Genomic DNA, 13,679 nt, shown 5'->3' with positions numbered 1-13,679 from the left:
AAGGAAACAGGGTAGCTGAGCTCAAGCTGAAGGGGAGTAGGAGACAGACAAATGCAGAAAGGTGAGCTGAGGCAAATCCAGCCTCAGAGACCTGCCAGCCATGCACTCAACTGGATCCTAAGAACAATGAGAACCCAGGGGTTTTTAAGCAAAAGAGAAACATGGTCTGACATGCTTTTTTATTTTTATTTATTTTTTTTTTTTAAGATCACTCAGGCTTTGGCAGGAAGTATAGAGAAACAACAGGCGGATGCTCTTTGGTCCAGTTTCCCTATCAGGCTAGGAGCTGCCCAGGGGCGAAGTTGAGCCCATCTCATTTATATTTTTCTCCTCTGTGAAGGCCTTCCTCCCATTGAGCAAGGCCTCACCTGCAAGTGGATGTGGTGAACCAGACACAGACAATACCTCCATAAGGTAAGCAAAAGCCCAGCAAGATCCCCCAAAAGTGATGGGTTGGGATGCTGAGGCTCTGAAGAAGGGAGAAGAACATGAATGAGATGGGAGTGAGGCAAGGCCATTTCTCTTCTCTGTGCCTCAATTTCTTTATCTATAAAACAAGGCATTCATGGTACTTACCTCAGAGAATTGCTACGAGACATGATTTATGTACAGTTCTTAGATAGTATTTGGCACAAAGTAAACTTTCAAAAAGTGTTAACTTTTGTTTTTGTTCTTCCTGAAAGACAGATTGGACCCTGTGGGCACGCATATGTATTCCCTACTGTGCGAGGAGATGACTGGTCAGATCCCAGAGAATGTTTGAGAGCCACTGGGCCAGGCAAGTCTCAGTATTACCAAAAGACCAAAATTTGACAGTCTTATGTGCAAGGTTGCTAGAGTGTATGTCCTTCTGTTCCTGTGATTTAAAAATCCTAAAACAGAACCACCAGCTGGGGCAAAGGAGCTACTAGCTGCCCTCCCGGGAGACCCGAGTTGTATGCCAGGCCTGAGGCAGGCAGGGGCCAGAGATCTTGCAGCCCGGCGGGCGGAGGCAGAGCCTAGAGAGGTAAGGGCGGGCGGGAGTGACAGAGGGGCGGGGTCGGCGTCACAGCCCGCGGCCCCGCCCCCAGCGGAAGTGCCGCCAGGCCCGCCCCGCCCTCCGGAGGCCAGTTTTCCCCCCGCCCTTCTCCGTGTCAGCTCTACCCTGCTCAACTCGGCTCCTAGGCAGAGTTCGGCCAGGACCCCAACACCAGGTCGGAAGAGGATGCCCCAAGTCTGCGTATCTGGCTGTCTCGGGTGGTGCTTTCGGTCTCTCGCACTCCCCCGCCCTCCCTCCTATTTCTCTGTTACCAGAGCGGCCGCAGGCGCCGCGGGGGACTGTACAGGTAAAGACCGCTAGTGAGGGCGCACGTGTGGGTGCCTCCAGATTGGACAGGCAGAGGAGAGAGGCTGACGGCAAGTGTCTGACCTTTTTCCAAAGCGATTATATTCCCAGTGGAGTTCGGGGAGGGCAGACGCAGACACCAGGAGGGCTGTGGTGCACTGGGGAGGCAGAAGACCCCACAGCTTGGGGCCGGATCATTTGTGGCCCAGAGTCCTGCGCAGGCTCCGTTATGCCTGGGAGTAGTGAGCTGGTTGGGTGGGGGTGGGTGTGGGCCGCGATATCGGAGGGTTATCCCCCACCCACTCCCTGCGGTGACTGGGGTCTGACAGTCGCCCTGCCTGGGCGCGCACAATCTCGGGTTTGCAGAATGAAAATCAATAAAAATCGATGCAATGGTAAAGAACACGATACATGTTGGATTATTATTATTATCTGCGTTTGTTAAATTCTTATTCATTTATTTATTTATTTATTTATTTTACTTCCTTCTTGGAAAAGGTGGCTTCAGCTTTGATCAGGGCATGGGAGAGGGACGCAGAATGCCTCCTGGTCTCCCCACAGGGAGCAAGGGCCTGTCCTCTGCCCCAAGCCGCTCAAACTTCCGGGAGCGGCTGTGCTGGGGTCCGGGGCCAGAGGGGAGCCTCCCAGGCCAGAGTGGAACCCCCGGTGCGCTCGGCTTTGGATACGGCTTTCCTCCGCGCCTCATTGTCCGCACTTTAGGGAGATGCCCCCCTTCCAGCCACATTTCCACGGTTCACCACCCCCAAGCCCCGGGGGCTGCGCTTTCACCCCTCCCCCGAGCTCTCCTCGGCGCTTTAAATAATGATATTTGCATGCAGGGAGCGATTCATAAATATGTCAGGGCCGGTGAAATATAGGCAACATTTCAAACTTTCTATTTAAAAAACATGAATTATGGCCGCGGAAAATGTGTTCCCATTTAAAGGCGATACGAAGTATTTGGTGTCTCGTCCCCGGGCCCATCCATCACGCAGACAATAAAGAGAGTTTTTCGCCCTGACACCCGCGATTTATGGGCGCCCTTCTCTGCCCTCATCACTCACCCGCCGTGGCCGGCCCGGCGACAGGCCCCGCGGAGAGACCGGCGGCCGCCACCCCCCACCCCGCGCCAGCCCGCGCGCGCACTTTGCGCCCTCGCCAGCCCCCCAAGACTGCTGCTTCCAGGGGGAAGCACTCGCTCGGGGGAGTAGGGAGGCAGGCGGTGATGGTCTGGGCAACCCATGGGAGCCGGAATCACACTAGTCCTCTCACTTCTGCGCAAGTCTGTCTTCGGGCTGGGGCTGAGCCGGCGGAGGGGCGGCCTCGAAGGCCGGCTTTGCGTTCCTGCCTCGCCCGCCGACCCCGGCGCAGCGCCGGGAAGTTTGCAGTGCAGCGGCAGGAGGTTATTTACGCGCGGTTTCGAGGTGAAGAGAGAGGACTGGACAGGGGGCTCCCCAGGCGGATTTCTGACCATTCCGCCTCGAGGAAGGAGATCCCGTCCCAAATCTTTTTTGGACTCCGCTGGGCGGCCGCTTCCGGGCAGAGCTCTGTCTGCAACTTTTACAAAGCCCCCGCCACCCTGGTGCAATACCCACAAATACATCCTAGGCGTTCGCAGGACCTTGGAAATTATTTTTACGGATGAAGCCGAGAAGTTGGCGAGAAATAAGGAAGGGGAGGTGCCTTCCCTAGCGTTTCGCCTCTGGCCAGGCTCGGCGGCCCTGTATTCTTTTCGCCCGTCGCCCCACCTCTCGCGCTGACAAACCAGCGCGCTGTCCTTCCAATGCCTCCACTGAATCTTTGCTGCAAACTTGGCGTCGAAGAAAGTTAGAGCTTCACCTGCTGCAAAATTTGCTTTCAATTTTCGCCGCGGGCGGACTCGGCCCGGCTGGTTCCCGAAACACCGGCAGAAGTAGGGGCTGCCAGGCACTCTGGGGCCGCTAGGCCCAAGGGCGCTGATAGTCCAGTCTCCCTTGGAGGCCAGACCTGCAGCCTCACTAGCATGAGGAGCCACCTTGTGTCCCGCGCTGGACAGATGCATCTGCGTACACGAGAATTAGAAGCCGTTTCCTGCGGGGATGCCTGAGAGCTGGATTTATTCGTATACAGGCAATGCAAACCGCAGCCAGAGAAATCCCGTCGATTCTAAAAATGACAAGGTTGAATTTATTAGATCAAGATTCATGTGTAGTGCAGGGAGGTGAAAATTATACAAATAACTCCACGTCCAGTGTAAACGGAAGATCGCTTCCGGCTCAAGGGCATGTAACATAACATCTGAATATTTAGATCTATAGAGGTATATAAAATATTAAATTCTCAGTGTGTGCACATAAAGTTAAGTTGGGAAAATTCCAGAGCAAGTGTCTTTTTACAGCCCCTGCTTGGGTGTAATCTGGGCTCAAGACAGCACTTATGTCCAAATAACCACACAGCGAATATTTCCTATAGCCAGAGTGAGTTCTGCATCGTTGAGAGGTGCAGTATATGTACCTCTTTAAATATCTGCCGTGTGGCAGAGGTGAAATACATTTAAGAAAAACAGGCGTGCAGGTAACTGAGCCACTACATCGCTACAATATTTCTGGGTAAAATAAATATTCCTACCAGATCAGCTGTGGAAAGTGCTCACGAATGGGGGGGTTTCAGGAACCCGGGGTGAGGGCCATGAGTCCTACAGCTTCGAGCGCCCAGCACCTTGAGGTGGGCTCTATTCGATATCCGTGGCCTCGGACCCGGATGTGACTACTGGGAGAGGCTCACCCCGGACGGCCAACACTGCCTTGGGGGGTTCTCTCGGATACACAAGCGGTGAGGGAGTCTTCGCGGGGCTCCGAACCCGGAATTTATGGTAGCAGGGCCTGGGGTCCTGCGGACAGCCCTTCTTCCTCAGATACTTCAACCGTCCCTCAATTCTGGCCACTCCAGGCTCAGGGAGTAGCCATTTGGGCCTAATGATTTGGAGCAAGAGTTCCAAAAGGGCGGGTGTTGCTTAGTTCTGAGGCGTCCCAAAGCACCAAGCCGAAGGCCACCTTCGGAAAGAAAGCCAGGATTTCACATCCCTGCGGGATCCACCTCAACCTTGGAGCACTAGCTTGAGGCCACAGCAGAAGTTATCTGAGTGTATTTACTTATGGAATGTTAGGCAGCCCTTCACACACTCGGTGCTGAGGCCCAGATGCCCTGTGGGACTCCTTCGCATATTTGCAACGCCGTCAGCGAGGTCCGCGACATTGCAGCAGCGAAATTCCAGAGCCAAATACTAATTCCAGAATAGGGCGCTTGCAAAGGTCCACCCATCTCACTGCCCTGGTGTCTCTTTTTTTCTCACACCTCCAAACGCACGCAATCCTTAAACAGGCATAGACTTTCTGAGAGCCCCTGCTTGGGGAAAAATTAGGAAGGATTTTGTCATGAGTTCCTGGGAATTACACACACTTCTGAGGCAACCCTTCCGCAGAGAAATAACCCGGGCCCTGAGAACGCCCTGCTTCAGAGAGCGTGACTGCACCGGAGTGGTATATTCGGCATACCTAGAGGAGGGAGAGAGAATAGGAAATATTCCTTGGCAGGTAGGAAAAGGGGAAAGGAAAAGGGGAGGAAGACGGAAAAGGTTAGGGAGACAAGAAAGAAGCGGGAGAGGAAACAAAAAAGAGAAGATAGAGAGGAAAAAAGAAAAAGAGCCTGGGGAGGCGAGCGAAGAAGAGTGCAGGCCATGGGGAGGCACCGCGACCCGGCCAGGCTATGGCTCCCGCAAGGCGGGTGCCTCCTCGGCCTCGAGAAAAGGAAAGGGCCATCCAGGACCGTCGTCTACCAGCCCCGAGAATCTGGGCCCCGCTCCCAGTACAGAGGCTTAGGCCTTGGTCCAGCGGTTTCCGCGCGTTCTTTTCTCTCCCCCCTCCCGGGGGACCACAGGGTGGGGCGGGACCCGGGTGGGAAGGCCCCCAGGGGCGCACGCCAGTCCCGGACTGTTTGGGCGCTCTGGGCCAGACTTTCCAGCTCGCCGGGCCTGACCTGTCAGGCGGATTATCTTCGAAGGAGATTAATAGGGGAGGCGGGCTGCAATAATAATCGTTTTGTTTGATGTGACAACTCTGATAGGCGTTGATTTACTTACAAACTGATAGGCTTTTAATTGAGCGCCTCCGCCGAGCCCCAGATGAAAGGGAAGCGGCGGTGAAAGGCGGCCCGCCTGCCCTCCGGCCTCAATACTGATTAGCCATCTCGACAGTGAATAGTTCAAGGCATTTTCAAACTTTTTTCCTCAACTCTCTCCCCTTCCTTCTCCTCCCACCCCCCTCCACAAATATCTGCCATGCCCACTCCTGTTTTAGAGAAAACAAATCATTTCCATTGTGTGCAAATAAAACCCACAGGACATCCACGCCAACCGCCGCTGGGGGTTGGAGGCGTTAGGCCTAGCACAGAGTAATTAATAACTCCCCCACCCCCATGGCCTACGGGGATTCGGCCTCCCCCGTTGATGCACAGGCTCAGCTGCTGGAGCCTCCTGAAAGCCCAGGGCGCGCAGGCCGCCAGGCGCCCCCGTGCGCTGGGACCTTCGGAGTTGGTTTTTGGGAAGAGCGAGTGCACGCGGACCGTGACCATGAGCGCGCAACACCGTTCCTGGAGACACAGGGGCTACTCTCTGGTTACCCCACACTTTGGGTACTGGGGCTACCGCCTCTGAGCCGCCCGGCATAAAAAGAAAGCTTCTGGAATTCCAGGAGAGGGAAAGAACTGAGTGTGGAGATGGGGGTAAGGAGGTAGGGCACGCCCGTGGTCGCCTCCACCTCTGGCCGGTGCCCCCAAGATTCAGTGTCCCGGCCTCGAGGGGAGGCCGCAATCACATGCGGCCCACGGATGGGATCGCGGAGCTGGGAGCTCTACAGTTGATCTGGGCCGACACCTCCAAAGCCGCGCACTCTACAACACAGATACACACCAACACCCGCAGGATACAGGCGGCCTCACAGGCTGCTCTTCAGAGACAGGTTAGGGCTACCTGGGACTCGCTCCCCAAAGACGATCAAGACAATTTTCATAACCTTGCTTGTGGCCTCACCAACGTCTCCCAAACTCACCTTCCTCGGTTGTCGCACAGACACTTCAAACCCCTTTGAATGCAGGTAAGTTCTTACACCTACACACACATACACACACCAACAAACAGCAGCCCCAAATAGGCACCGCCTCACTCGCCTCTTCTCCAGATGATCTTTAGTCAAGTTACCGTCTCGTGAAATTTACCAACCTGAAGAATCAAGGGATAAGATTAAAACACAGGAAATGAATGTCTATAAGAAAATTCTGAAACTCACCCCAGAAAGTTCTCGGTACCTGTGCGAAGTGGGAAACAGAGAAAAAATGGGGGAGAGGGAAATGGGGTGGTTAGAGAGGAGAGGGAGAGCACCCCGAGGGCAGGTCGGAAACCCGACCCTGGCGCGAACGGGATTCCAAGCCTGGAGAGCGGGGGTGGAAACCGGGTCTCCAGGCCCGGTCCCCTCCTCCGGCGCGGGTACTGACAGGCTCCTCGCTCCCAACGCTCCCTTCCCAACCATTTATCAAAAGAATTGACAACAAAAGAAGAGCCGGGGCGGAAAAGTGGGGGAGGGGATTTTCAAAGTCTTCCAAATCCTTCTGAGGAAGGGGATATATCCTCCTCTCGCCCCCCTTCCAATTTCTGCGACTTTCTGTAGGTGACTCCGGAACTCGCTCCGGACGCTATCAAAGCTCTGACAACTCACAGAGTCACAGGCATACATACACACTTGTGCACCCAGATTCAGATACACGGAGACACGCACAGCGCCTCCCCTCATCCTTCCAAACCGCGCGAGTGACGGTGCAAATCGAGGGGAACCCGGCAGTCCCGCTCGGCTTCCCTGGAAGAGCCCTCGTTCCCACAGTCAGCAGCCCCCTCCCTCTCTCGTTCCTTCCCTGTGCTCTCGCAGCGCAGGTCAATCCCAGCTCCGCGTTCCAACAAATTCAAGCGAACAGCCAGGAGTAACCCCGTCTACCAAGCCTGCTGGGATGGCGCTCAGTGGGGGAGGACTGGGGAAGGTGGCTGAGTGAGCCTGAGACGTATCTCCCCTATACACCCACGGTCAGGCCTCCTCTTCGCAGTTTCTCAACCCTATTCACGATCCCGGGGGGGGGGGAGGTCAATTGAAGGGGGTACCCCACCATTGACCTCAAGGTTACGTTGGTGATGTGCCTCTTAGAAGTCTCCGAGTTTGGGGTCAAGGCACTACGGAGGGTAGGGTCTGCGGCAGGCTCGCAGCCTGGCATCCCAACGCTACACGCCCCCGAGTAATATCCCGGGGGAGAAAATATCTCCCAAGCTAGGAGTCGCAGCCTCCGGTCTCAGGTACCCGAAGCCGCTCCAAACTCCGCGGCCCCAACGGACCCAAGTCCCCAGAGGTGGAAGGGTGTATCTATGTCTCTGACGCCGAGAGGGGCAAAGCACACACCCCAGGCCTGCGCACCCCTCTCAGCGCCCTACGCACACCTGCGCACTTTACTCTCACTATTCATTTTCCTGACACTGAGCGCCTCCTGCCCCTCTTTCATTCTTTTTCTTAGAGCCCCCACACTCTTCCCATCCCTGGAGGCTGCTCCTCTTTCCCCCTACTCCAGTTTCCCCTCCGTCTCTTCCTTTCTCTCCGTCTCTCTCCCTCTCTCTTTTCCCCTTCAAGTCGCACCCGCCTTGTAATCAGCAACAAAAGCTGACATAAATCACGGGCGGATTGACAAGAGCTGACAAATAACTGATTGATTGCGGTCGAGGAACATTGACAATTGATGGAGGGGTGGAGATGCCCAAAGAACTTTGGGGGTGGGAGAAGAGAGGGTGGCAGGGGAGAGTAAGAAACGGGGGGGCTGAGTGTGAAACAGAGGAAACATGTGACCCCCGTTCCTGCCCCAATCTGAGAGTCCCCGGGCGTCACGTGGCCGGGAAGGGCGGGGAGCCCAGCACAGAGCTCGGAGATGAGCCGCCACCACCTCCGCTGCCCACCTAGCTTCTGGTTTCTCCGCCACCGAATCTCAGGAAATCGAAGCGGGAGGGCTGACTTCCTCCAGCACCCGCTCCCCACCTTTCCATACCCTGGCGGCCGCACAGCGAGAGATTTCAACTACTGAGGAAAAGAGAATATTTGGTGTGCGGGCCCCCTTGCGCCCCTGGAGTTGACAGTCCAACTGTTATCGAGACTCCTGTGGGTACTCCGTTTGAACAGCACCTCAATCTGCTCCTCACACGCACCCTTCTGTAAAACGTTTCAGTTTATTTTCGAGCTGGGAAAAGGAAGGACGACAAGGAGGAAAAAAAGAGGAAGGCGGCAGATAGCAAACGTAGAATAAAAGTCCAGCTCGTCCTCGTAGCGAAATCGAGGGAGGGGACACGGGGGGGGGGGCGGCGAAGAGGGAGCTGCCCATTAAAACCAGCGCTGAGAGTCCTAGCTGCGGCGGCGGCGGCGCGGGACGCGTCACATCCCCTTGACCCTCCAATCACCTCGGGCTCCCATTTGATTGGAAGGCGGCAAAGGCTTTAATCTCCCCCTTGGTGCAGCTGCTTTTGAAGTGAGTTTCCTCGCCAGAGCTCCGGCTGGACAGGCAGCGGCTCACACCGCAGAGAGCAGCGCCAGCGCCGGGCCGCGAGTGCGCAGCGCAGGGGCACAGCCCGCGGCGGACACGGCGAGCCCCCCGGCGCTCCTGCAGTCGGGCCGCTCCTCCCGCTCGGACGGGGCTCTGCTGCGGGCCACCCAGGATTATTCGCTTCTGGCTCCAGGCACCGAGGAGGCGCGCTGGGCGCCCGCGGCCGCCGCGCCAGCACCTCCTGCTGCTCTTGCTCCCGGGGCGAGCGCGCAGCCCAGAGCCCGCCCCGCGCCTCCCGGAGCCCTCCCCCCGCTGCTCCCATGCGCGCGGGTGGGTCATGAGCACAGCGCCCTCGCTTTCTGCCCTAAGAAGCAGTAAGCACAGCGGCGGCGGCGGCGGCGGCGGCGGAGGAGGAGGAGGAGGAGGCGGCAGTGCGGACCCTGCCTGGACCAGTGCGCTCTCTGGAAATAGCTCCGGCCCCGGCCCAGGCTCGTCCCCCGCTTGCAGCACCAAGCCTTTTGTGCACGCTGTGCCCCCCTCTGACCCTCTCCGCCAGGCTAACCGACTGCCCATCAAGGTGCTGAAGATGCTGACGGCACGGACTGGCCACATTTTGCACCCCGAGTACCTGCAGCCCCTGCCTTCCACGCCTGTCAGCCCCATCGAGGTAAGGATCCTCTCCCTAGATGGTGCTGGGACCACCGCCGTGGCTGCCGCTTCACGGAATTTCTTTCTCTCGGGAGGATCTGGGAGTGGAAGTTGTGTGTGTGGGGGGGTGGTGTCGGGGTGATTCAGCTCCGGGATGAGGGGAGAGACTAGTGCTCCCACACCTTAAAACTAGGGCAGAAAGGAAAGAGGAGGTAGAATGGGGTGTGAATGCTAGGGGCAAGGCAGCCAAAACTTGTTTCTCCCTTTGGTGTTAAAGCCCCTACCCCGACCCGGGCCCACTCACTTTCGGAAGACGGATAGGAGTCCGAAATACGGTTCCTAAGACGCAGTCCTCCAGTTCCTCAGAAACTGGTATTTGGTATTTGCACAGCCACTCAGGCGCAACCCCCCGAGTCCTTGCTCTGAAGAATTAGGGATTGGGGTGGGGGTGGGGGTTGTACAGTCCTGGGTCAAGGGTTCAGAAACCAAAACATTTTGTGAGTTTTTTAAAAATCCAGAGAGGGCATGAAAGATCCTCATTGGAAGGAAGGGGTCTGCTACCTTTCTCAAGGACGAGAATGTGTGTATGTTTAGAGGGGGTGTCTCCTAGAATTGCGCCTCGGGGCAGGGAAGGTCTTCACGGCCAGTCACAGAAGGGCGTTTAAACCCTGGGAGCCAAGATTCTAAAGGATTTTCCCCTTCTTTCTCTTTGTGCCCCCCTCCACGTCTGACCCCGCAGCTTGATGCCAAGAAGAGCCCGCTGGCGCTGTTGGCGCAAACATGCTCGCAGATCGGGAAGCCCGACCCCTCGCCCTCCTCCAAACTCTCCTCGGTCGCCTCCAGTGGGGGCGGCGCGGGCGGTGCCGGCGGCGGTACCGGGGGTGACAAGGACGGAAAGTCAGGCCCCCTCAAGCTGAGTGACATCGGTGTGGAGGACAAGTCGAGTTTCAAGCCGTACTCCAAACCCGGCTCGGATAAGAAGGAGCAGGGAGGTGGCGGAGGCGGTGGCGGCGGGGGTGGCGGCGGCGGTGGGGGGGTTTCGGCGGAGAAGTCCGGATTCCGGGTACCGAGCGCCACCTGCCAGCCATTCACGCCCAGGACAGGCAGTCCAAGCTCCAGCGCCTCGGCCTGCTCGCCAGGAAGTATGCTGCCTTCGGCCGGGGGCGGCCCGGAGGGCAAGGACGACAAGAAGGACCCTGACGCGGGCGGCGGCGGTGGCGGCAGCAAGGGCTCCGGGGGTACCTCGGCCGAAGGGGGACCCACCGGGCTGGCGCACGGCCGGATTAGCTGCGGTGGCGGGATTAATGTGGACGTGAACCAGCATCCAGATGGGGGCCCTGGAGGCAAGGGTCTAGGCTCGGACTGTGGCGGCTCATCAGGCTCCAGCTCCGGCTCCGGCCCCAGCGCGCCCACCTCCTCCTCGGTGTTGGGCTCAGGGCTAGTGGCGCCAGTATCGCCCTACAAGCCGGGCCAGACAGTGTTCCCTCTGCCTCCCGCAGGCATGACCTACCCAGGCAGTCTGGCTGGGGCCTATGCCGGCTACCCGCCCCAGTTTCTGCCACACGGTGTGGCGCTGGACCCCACCAAGCCCGGAAGCCTGGTGGGGGCGCAGCTGGCGGCGGCCGCAGCGGGTTCTCTGGGCTGCAGTAAGCCGGCCGGCTCGAGCCCCTTAGCCGGGGCGTCGCCGCCGTCGGTGATGACAGCCAGTTTGTGCCGGGACCCGTATTGCCTCAGCTACCACTGCGCCAGCCACCTGGCGGGGGCGGCGGCTGCCAGCGCATCGTGCGCCCACGATCCAGCCGCGGCGGCTGCGGCTCTCAAGTCCGGATACCCGCTGGTGTACCCTACGCACCCGCTGCACGGTGTGCACTCATCTCTAACGGCTGCGGCGGCTGCGGGCGCCACACCGCCCTCCCTGGCCGGCCACCCTCTCTACCCTTACGGCTTCATGCTCCCGAACGACCCACTCCCCCACATCTGCAACTGGGTGTCGGCTAACGGGCCGTGCGACAAGCGCTTCGCCACGTCGGAAGAGCTGTTGAGCCACTTGCGGACCCATACGGCCTTCCCCGGGACAGACAAACTGCTGTCGGGCTACCCCAGCTCGTCGTCTCTGGCCAGCGCCGCAGCGGCAGCCATGGCTTGCCACATGCACATCCCCACGTCCGGCGCTCCGGGCAGCCCCGGGACGCTGGCGCTGCGCAGCCCCCACCATGCCCTGGGACTCAGCAGCCGCTACCACCCGTACTCCAAGAGCCCGCTCCCCACGCCTGGCGCTCCGGTGCCGGTGCCCGCCGCCACCGGACCCTACTATTCCCCCTATGCCCTCTATGGACAGAGACTGACCACGGCCTCGGCTCTGGGGTATCAGTGAGAGGAGGTCGCGAGGGCTTGCAGGGGAGAGAAAGAAGTTGGGGGCAGGGGAGGAGCCGAGGGAGGGGCGGGAACAGGGAGAAGCTACTGTCACCCGCGCGTGGGGATGACCCGGGCCAGGAAAGGAAAAAAATATATACCGTATCTATCTACCCGAAACAGCGACCGAGACCCGGTGGGAAACTCCCTTTTCCCCCACCTCACCTCTTCACCCAAACTTTATAAAAGTTGAAAAAATATCATTTGACTTTTTATAGAAAAAGAAGGAAAAAAATAATTGAGAAAGTGTCCGTCTGAGGACTGCATCGGTGGACACTGGTATTTATTTATGTTAGCTCCAAGCGGACCCGTGGTTCTAAAGTGCATTATTTAGTTTGAGCTCCGTAGGTTAAAAGGGGGGGATTAAAACTTGAGGGTAAAAATGGAAAACAAACCCTCCTGTCCGTTGTAGATTATAAATACAAAACCGCCACAGAACTAGAGGTCTTCTCTTTAATGTTACTTTAAAATTGCTATGATTGTATTGTACGTTCTTATTTAATGTCTGATTGAAACACAATTTACATGCATGTTTGTTACAAAAAAATGAAAAAAAAACAAGTCACAATTTGTCAGCTCTGATTTCAAATTGCAATTATTTTTAAGGTGTATACCATCGGAAGAGAATGGGTATTTTTTTGTATGTATTCTGGAAGAAAACAAAAAAAAAGGAAAAACAATTCTATTCCAAAACCTCATTTGCCTTATTTTGTTCTTTAAAAGGAACACTTAACTATTTTTAATTTTTAAGTCCACCCGCTGAGAAGGGGACAAGTAAGGTTTACGTCATGTACTAAAATAATAGACAATGTATCGCTTTAAAGATTAAAATTCCGTATATTTGATGTATTAAAAGGTTTTTCTTATTATTATTATCTTTTTTTATTTTTTTTGGCTAAAGAGAAAGAAGAGTATGACAGTTTCAGACGCAGTGGATCCCCTGGGCCTCAAGGCTACTCCTTCCCAGGACTGGCCGCATTTCCGATTGTTTTGTTGTGATTTTCAGGAAGAGGCAAAGGCTTCGGAAGGGCAGGCCAGTCGTGGGGTTGGCCTTAGGAAAAATGTTTTTAAAGAGGGGGATTTCACAATTTGGAAAGATAGTGTCCTTAGCTATCGTTCATTTTGTTTTTAATTTTTCTCCCAGCAGCCTGGTTTATTAAATGTGAAAGAAAAAAAATGATTCAAAAATATTTCCTCTTGAGATTTTTGAGAGTTTGGGTTTCATTTTGTGCAGAGAGCGGCGCAGGCCGGGACTCCACCGCCTGGCCTCGGCCCCAGGGAGGTGCTGCTGCCCGCTGTCCCTCCCTTTGCTTTCCAAGCATCCCCAGTCCTGGGCAGGCAGCCGGGATAGATTGGGTGACCGAGGGCGCTTAGGAACTTGTCTCCCAGGCCTGGGAAGAGCGCGCCGGCATCCTCTTGTCTCTCGGGGGAAAATGAGTTCGCTCTCCTTTTCTTCTAGTTGCGGAGGGACAGAGGTGGGCGCCAGCCGACCCTTCTAGCGTTCCCCTACCCCCAGCCTGGGCTCCTTCCTCTCTCTGGAGTCGGCACCCGAGGCAGGCTGGCGCCGCGGCTCTTTTTCGCGTCCCAATTTCTCTGCAGTCAGCGCCCTGTCCCAGTCTGCGCCGCAGGAGAGCGAGCCGGGGCACGGGACCCGGAAGCCCCTTCAAATTCGACCCCGCGAGGGTCCTTGCACCTTTTC

At 56.7% G+C, this 13,679-nt stretch overlaps 1 protein-coding gene and 1 long non-coding RNA gene across 4 annotated transcripts in view; one reads left to right on the top strand and one right to left on the bottom strand.

Moving 5' to 3' along the window:
- Positions 1–1,766: 1,766 nt before the first annotated feature.
- The window catches only part of LOC109454824 (uncharacterized), a 135,185-nt gene continuing 123,272 nt past the window's right edge, over positions 1,767–13,679 (bottom strand). For 2 of the 3 annotated variants that reach the window (XR_012498526.1, XR_002138528.2), the window contains one exon: positions 1,767–3,469. This is a non-coding gene — a long non-coding RNA (uncharacterized LOC109454824). Of the gene's footprint in view, positions 3,470–6,408; positions 8,479–13,679 lie in introns of those variants that run through there. The other variant, XR_012498527.1, reaches the window with a different exon arrangement.
- ZNF503 (zinc finger protein 503) lies at positions 8,724–12,849 on the top strand. The gene is made up of 2 exons (XM_019746006.2): positions 8,724–9,587; positions 10,308–12,849. The coding sequence occupies exons 1-2, from the start codon at positions 9,258–9,260 to the stop codon at positions 11,940–11,942; spliced, it is 1,965 nt and encodes a 654-aa protein (XP_019601565.2). The 5' UTR covers positions 8,724–9,257; the 3' UTR covers positions 11,943–12,849.

Source organism: Rhinolophus sinicus, linkage group LG07, assembly GCF_036562045.2.
Source record: "Rhinolophus sinicus isolate RSC01 linkage group LG07, ASM3656204v1, whole genome shotgun sequence".
Taxonomy (NCBI): domain Eukaryota; kingdom Metazoa; phylum Chordata; class Mammalia; order Chiroptera; family Rhinolophidae; genus Rhinolophus; species Rhinolophus sinicus.
Note: the sequence above shows the minus strand (reverse complement) of the source record. Positions and strands in the feature narration are given on the sequence as shown.